This window comes from Chaetura pelagica, unplaced genomic scaffold (assembly GCF_000747805.2).
Source record: "Chaetura pelagica isolate M959 unplaced genomic scaffold, ChaPel_1.0 scaffold405, whole genome shotgun sequence".
In the NCBI taxonomy this organism is placed as follows: domain Eukaryota; kingdom Metazoa; phylum Chordata; class Aves; order Apodiformes; family Apodidae; genus Chaetura; species Chaetura pelagica.
The window spans coordinates 1,993,500-2,000,883 of record NW_009953489.1 but is presented as its reverse complement, the minus strand read 5'-3'; the positions used below and the strand labels follow the sequence as shown (position 1 = coordinate 2,000,883).

Sequence of the window (7,384 nt, the reverse complement as noted above, 5' to 3'; positions counted from 1 at the left end):
TTCCGGGAGAGCTGCTGTTCCCCAACGGAGGCAGGTACCGCGCGGTGTGGCACCGCGGGGTGCCCTCGCAGGTACCGGGGGAGGGGGGTCCCCCTCCCCCACGGCCCCCGAGGGGCTCCCGGGGCTGTGGGCCCGGCCGTTCGGCCCTGCCCGTGCTGCGTCCATCCATCACCGTCATTAACCTGTGCCTGATCACCGTTTGCAGGGGGAATACACTTTTGCAGATGGCCTCGAATACAAAGATAAAAAATGGCATTACTGTGACGGCTACGACAGGAGATTTTACACAGAAATCTGCTCTGGGCTGAAACCAGCAGGTACTGAATCGTGTCTGCGGTCCAGAGGGTCTGGAAGGAATTAAACTAACAACTCTGCTTAAGAAAGATTAATTCGGCTACATGAGTAACACGGAGCAGAAATGCTCTGGCTAATTTCAGGGCCCGGCCATCGGGGCTGCCAGAGGAAGGGTGACCCCCCCTCCCAGCAGCAGCACCCAGAGCTGGGCCCTGCTGCACCCTGCTGTGCTGCCCACAGCCTCTGGGTAACCCTTTGACACATCCCACCCCCCCTGCAGTGCCAGGCAGCTTTCAGTATAGAGGAGTTGGGGAAAAAACAATGAATTTACAACCAGAACATCACATGAAGTTTAAGTGCATCTGCCCCATGTAGCTTTTTAGCAGATACCAAAAGAAACATTTGTGTCCAGCCTGTGTTTTTGCTAAAGACTTAGAATATTATTAATGGTCTGTAGTGAAAAGATTTATAAGGACCAAGTGAGTAAAATATGTAACGTCATACAGAAAATACTCTTCTTTATCCACAGAATGTTTCAGCAGTGACGTGTAGCTGCTCTGTGAGGCCAGCAAGACCCTCCTGGCCCCACTTTGGAGTTCGGGATCATATTTGTAATGTTAGCTTAGTGGGCTGGATCACAGGGCCATGAATGAGGAAATCCAAGTGATATCTTTCTACCACACACTTTTTTGCCTATTTGCCATTTTCATTTCCACCTCAAAAATCAGCAAAATGTTTTATCAAGGCACAATGAGGGGAGGAGGCACAATAAAGCAAGCCCCCCCTTTTTTTTTTTTCTTCAGGCATTTCCCAGCTTACAAATCTGGATCCTCCCAGAAAGATCCCAGAAGGATGTTACGACTGTGGGGATGGATTCTATAATCCTGAAACCAGAGTTATTATTGACTACAAATTCAGGTTTCTGAGAAATGCAGGTATGATCAACTTCTGCAAGATGAACTAAAACCAGTTTATTTGTAACATCATCTAGGATGCACGATCAAACCTAAAACCTAAAAAGCCCATTATTTGATTCTGTTATCACTGAGCTAAAATATTTTTTACTTACTTATTTCTATCAGTGATTTATGAATCCCCAGAGTTGCTTAAATCACATTTTGCAAAATGACAATGAAGTGTTTCCAAGCAGATAGGAACGAATGGATTTTATTACTGTTTAGTATGTTGGTCTCAGGAAAATCTTCAGTCTCTTCCACGATGATCTCAAGCAAGGGAGTGGTTGTGAGGTGAACACCAGTGGCCCTGGAAGATAATAAACTCCACCTGGTGACCCAGCAAAGTGCTTAAGCATGTGCTCATCTCTACACATTACAATAGTCCCTTTTGTTGAAAGGAGCCTTAGGGCTGCATTTAGGTGCCTTACTGAGCAGGGAACTTGTCCCCTTGTAGAGCTGTAGCATTTGGCAAGTGTTGGATCTTGTGAACAAGTCCTCAAATGAATGAACTTTAGGGCAAATTAGTTCTCATCAAGCCAAAAGAGAAACTTTTCAAATTAAAACCACACAGAAGATCCCCAAGCAGTTGACACTGGAATAACTCAAACGTCTAAATAGCAAGACCTGGTGTTTCAGGACAGAACATTTCATTTTCAGTCTGCTCCAGTTTAACAGTTTTGTTTCTTAGAAACTCCATTTTTCCAGCAAATTTACTATTTGTTGGAAAAAAAATTCTGCTCAGCTCTACTTTCAAGAGCTTTCCTAAGTACACACTGTGATATTGGAGGAGGGAAGTGAAGGGGGGGTTAAATGAATTGGAGATACCATCTGCTATAAAATATACCCTATGATACATGGCCTGTTTTATAAACGTTGAATAAAAACTAATCTAGATTATTACAAATGGCATTGATCCAAAATACTGGAATGCAGTGGGCCTACTGATGAGGAAGATAAGCAACATGCTTTCCAAAAACACAGGAACCTACACAGATTAGTACAGGAGGGAACGCCTTGGAATTCAATTTATTGTTTTTTAATCTGTTCTTTGAACTCATTGTCCTTGATGACATTTATCTCAAGCCCTACAAATTATATCCATCAATATTGGCTGGGCAGAGCAGCACAGCAGGAGGTCCCAGGGAGCTGCTGGAGATGGGCTTTGTGGGGCCCTGGGCACAAAGTTAGAACTTGTTGATGTGAGGGTGAAGAAGGAATGTGGCATGTAGGCCAGACCCTTCCTCTCCAGAACGTGAACACAATTGAAAAACCCGGCACTTGTTCAACATCAGAGGAACTCTCACCCCCCAGGAGAGATGATTCAGGGCACAAGGCCACTGCAGTGAAAAAAATAAAAATAAAAAGGAAAAAAAATGTAAAAAAACCCAGCTGTAAGCAGAAGAAACTGAGGAAGAGGCTGGGATGACAGGGAACAGATCCAGAATTACTCCATTATAGGTTGGGCAGGAAGGAGCAGGAAAACCTCCAGGCTTCCAGCCAAGTCTTGAAAGCATCAAAAGCAGATGGTAGGAAGCATTCAGGAAGTTCTTACAGCAGCTTGACAGGTTTACCAAAGTGACACCATCTTCCTCAGGGCTGGCAGCAGGCTCTCAGAATACTCCAGTCCTCACCTTTCACCCTGGCCCTGTTCTGAAGCCATTTCTGATTGTTTCTGGGCTGTTTGGGCAGGAGGGGGAGGAAGCCCTGGCACCGCCCTGCCCACCAGCAGCCAGGTGCCCTTCCCAAGGAGGGAAAACAGACACCACTGGGAACCTCCAACACTTCTTGGTCAAGCTGAGAGTGCCTGGAGCTCGGGGGAGGCTCCTGCTGCATATGGGGAGACTCGTGTTTGCCAGCGTGGAGTCTGATCCTCATGTGAGCTCTCTGGAAGAGCCGGGCAAAGGCCCATCACAAGAACATAATCAGGCCCAGGGAATGAAATGACAGCAGCAGTTTTGTTAAAGGTTTTTATCTAGTAACGTTTTCCAAATTCTCATTACGATCCTGCAGCTATTACCCCATCCCTAAACCTCAGTTTCCTTGGGGATGCTCAAATTTCTTTTGATTCTCCATGTGCTCTTCAATCTTTTCTTTTTTTCCAGTATTGCAAAGTACACAGAATTGAACATATAAAAAAGAGTGGGAATGCTCATTTGTAAGAAGAGATGTTGTTTATTTTGAACAGATACTAGGACTAGACTCCTGTTTCACTAGTATTGCTTTTTTTCCCCCTTTCTTTCCAGAAATAAGACTCCTGGCACCTTTGTAGCACTGTTTGGTCAATAGAAAGATGGGAAGATTTCCCAATTTTTCAGTATGATGTTATGCTTAATGCAAAGCAGGAAGGCACAAGAAGAGCAATGACATCCAGGTTTTAGGACCCCAGAATGTCAGGGAAGCCCATAGCTTTCAAAGAGAAAATACCATCAAAGTATAAATTTTGATATGCTGAGATGGAAAATATTACAGTAGATTGCCTGGGTCACCTCTCTTTTGATGAAAAGCAAAGATACCTCTGATTAAAACTGCTCTGTTTCTCCTGTGGTTCTTCCAAGGAGGGGTTAAATAATACAAACCATGCTTTTGCTCTTTGTAATATGAGAATATTTGTTTTACAACTTTCATATTCCATCCTCAGGTTTAATTAGCATGTGTGTGGTGCACGGGGTTGCTCTCTGTGCTGCAGTCAATAATATTGCCTGAAATAAATGCATCTGGTCACACAGCATCATTAGCAGGAGGACACAAAACCTGCCCTTACCCTAAAAGCTCAGTCAGGTAACTGAATTAACATGCATGTTATCAAGAGCAAGATTAGGCCTGGAAAACCAGGACAATTGTCTACTTCAGAGGAGAGTTTTTGATGTTGCTGCAGTTCCAAGCCAGCCAGCAATCAGCTTAGGATTTCTACAAGCCTGAAAGTCTTGTAAAAAGCAGCAGGAAAAATCCTGCTGCTTCAGGGATCATTATGAGCTGAAAAGGTCAAGATTCAAGAACACTATTTTATTATAGTTTAGACAAGTCTGGGGTTAGAACAGCAGAGGTTCCTTGGTTTTGAGGCAAGGGTGCAAAGCCATTTTTATGTTAAGCCTCAATAATCACAGACTAACAGTTTCTTCCTCCTGTTACCATGGGCTGAAGGTTCTCATGCCTGGTCTGAAAGAACATAGAAGCAACATTTTTTGGAAAGTCAGCAGTGATGTGTTCATCCATTTCAGGTTCATCCAAGTACTCAAATCCATGAGATAAATCTACATTTAGACTTTTTTCTCTTACAACCCAGATCTGACTTGCACCAAGTGCCTTTTGAGAAATGCAGACTTCAACTGCTCTGAAAAATGGAGTTGAGAACCAGAACCACAATCACTCCATAGCTTCACAGGCCAATATTTCTGTACCTACCCTCATGTACCCCAAACACATGCAGATGTTTGCGTGCTCTGTCTCATAAACAACTGGAGAGTTGGGTGTGGGATGAAGACCTGGCAATTTTTCAGGCCTGGAATATTTCTGGAAGAAAGACAGCAAGTTGAAGCTCAAGTCGACTGCAGTGCAGGCAAAAAGATTGACTGCACTTCAGGATCACGCACAGAGCTTTATTCCCTCTTCTTCTTTGAAATTGCCCATTCTGCTGGTGGAGGGAGGGGATGAACAGTCTGATTCCAGGCCAGTCCCCACTCGTTGCCTAAGAATGCAGGAGTTGTTTTGGCAGATGCCCTTTGCAGAGGAAAGCCCCAGCAATCCACATACAGAGGGAATATAGTATTTTTGTTCAAATGAATTTAGCTTCCCATAGATTTAAATGTCTACTTACGAGGCAGGACCATTTAATCTTTTGTACATTTGTTTCTTTTTTATTTGACTTAAGATACTGAATTTAGATGAGGTTTAGTTCCTACATATTGAAACTCTTAAAAGCTCTTCAAATAATTGTTCTTTGGATACTTGTTAAGCTAAAGAAATCAGTTTTGATCGGCAGCAAAAGTTCATGCTATTTTAAGTGCAATGCTATAGCTATTTTCTGTTGTATATTTAATCATTTTGAATTATATGTCATGTAAAAGATTTTAGCTCTGGGGCATTTGCCAGATGGCTGATTCTGCATTTCACACAACAAAAGAAATAATGTTTGTGTAAAGCTCTTAAAAATAGTTGGTAATCAGTATATTCTACAACGAATAGGATCCAGACCTGTTTGGAAAAAAAAACAACAGCCTTTGCAGAAATTAATTTAGAGGATTTAGTCTCTACCTCTGGGCTCTGAACAAAACAAATTGTGTCTATTGTTTGCTGATTTTGTAACATTTAACAAGTTAACTGAATTGTAAATTTTACTCATTTTTATGTGAAGTGCTGTTTATTGCAATCCATTGATCTTTTTCTCTTTACTTTGCCTGACAAACTTATTTCTGCAAACAGGGCTTTGTAAAACAGCCAGGGCTACTCTCCCTTCACAAAAGTGGAGCAGAGGGACACGAGTAGCCCTTTGTTTTTCTTGCTACAGCTGAAGTGCTTGTCCTTTTTCCTGCTAACTCCTCTTTCTGGCCTCTTTGATTCCCATTCCTCCAAAATACCACTGCAAAACATGTTTTCTCTCTCTGCCATGACACTCAGCTTGTTTTCTTTGCCCCTGAGGTTCTACACAAGTCCAGAGAAACTCGCCTTTTGGTCCTGTTTTCTCCATCTCCCATACACTTTTTTTCCTGAGTCTAATCCCAGGACTTGGGGTTTTTACCCATATTCATACTTCAGTTTTCTGGTACTTGCTTTCCAGACTCACTGCTTCTGTGATAGTCAGAAGATTTGAAAAATAAGAAATAAAGAGGAATGTTAGGAATTGCATTATCGCTCTTCTTGCTGGGTCTCCAAGTGTCACTCACCTACCACTTCCTATTTTTTTGTTAGATGGCTTTTGTCCTGAGGTGAGAGCTTGGGACCTAAATAATCTCCAGTGCCTAACAAATAAATGAGTTGAGGAGGCACATCGTAGAAGGAGGAGAGGCAGAACATGAGCAAGTATCAAACTGAGGACTGCTGAGTGGGCAGGGGAAATGACTGAGTATGAAGTGGAGGTGGCAGAAGGGAATTGATTCAACCTATAGAGAAGATCCCAGGCTCCTACGAGAAGTAGCTTCACCTCTATTCTTGCTCTATCCTAAACACTTAAAATATTGGACTGATTTTTCTATCCATTCTAAGCCCTGTCATATATTCTTATCTAGAAATACACTCAGTTCAGGCCCATCTGGGATGCCATTGCTAAATGCATCCTCATTATGTCCTTCTCGGTGTCTGAGATGGTTGGAGACTTCTCGTATGTGCAACCAAGAAAGTGTTTAGATTAAATTTGGCTCACATATTTTAGCCTAAAATGTTGCTCATTCAGTAAAATAGATGAAGACCCAATATGATTTATATTCAAGACTCTGGCCAACAACGATAACGTTAACGTGTGCATCATGATGTAAGTTACCACAGCCATTTCAGTAGCTGTTCATTTTGCAGATATATTGTTCCTTGTGGTTTCCTGATCTTAAAATACTGATAATTTTTAAAACTCTGAAAGTTTCAGCTCCAAAAGGTGACATGCCAAGAACAACAGCTTTGTTTGTGTGCTGGCCATCCTATTGTGAATCCATTAAGGAGGTTACACACAAGTCCTATAGGTGCTCATATTCAACTCTACCATTCATGTGAAAACAAGTTTTACAAGAGATGGAAAGTTCATTTGGGGGCCATTTTGGAATTACAGTAATTAAGAGTAAATGGAAGGATGAGAATTTGTGGGTGGAGGCAAAGGTTAATTGAGAACATGTTTCCCGTTTTCTTGCCAGCCTTGATGTTGGTGGGGTCAGGTGCAGTAAGGAAAGTGGTGCTGGGGACCCAGGGGGGACAGTGGAAGTGGAAGGGGTGTGCCAGGCAGAATCCATGCCTGAGATGCTATCACAGGGGGTGGTGATTGTGCAGTGGAAGAACATGATAAACTGCACGGCGGGTGACGGGAGGAGTCAGGCAGGCGAAAGAATGAAGTGATATTGTTGTTTACAATGAGCCGTGTGTGCTCGGCCCTCTGCAAACAGAGGAAACAGCTCTTGGTCAAGGATTGTCTATTGTAAACACACCCTCTTACAAGC

The 7,384-nt window shown here is 42.8% G+C and overlaps 2 protein-coding genes across 2 annotated transcripts in view; one reads left to right on the top strand and one right to left on the bottom strand.

The window, feature by feature from the left end:
- MORN5 (MORN repeat containing 5) overlaps positions 1–1,258 on the top strand; it is a 2,198-nt gene extending 940 nt beyond the window's left edge. The window contains exons 2-3 of the mRNA XM_009998917.1: positions 206–317; positions 1,098–1,258. Coding sequence (XP_009997219.1) covers positions 206–317; positions 1,098–1,258 — 273 coding nt within the window. The remainder of the gene's footprint in view (positions 1–205; positions 318–1,097) is intronic.
- Positions 1–5,555, bottom strand: part of NDUFA8 (NADH dehydrogenase (ubiquinone) 1 alpha subcomplex, 8, 19kDa) — a 7,971-nt gene extending 2,416 nt beyond the window's left edge. Inside the window, exon 1 of the mRNA XM_009998937.1 lies at positions 5,442–5,555. Coding sequence (XP_009997239.1) covers positions 5,442–5,555 — 114 coding nt within the window. The remainder of the gene's footprint in view (positions 1–5,441) is intronic.
- Between the last annotated feature and the right edge of the window lie 1,829 nt (positions 5,556–7,384).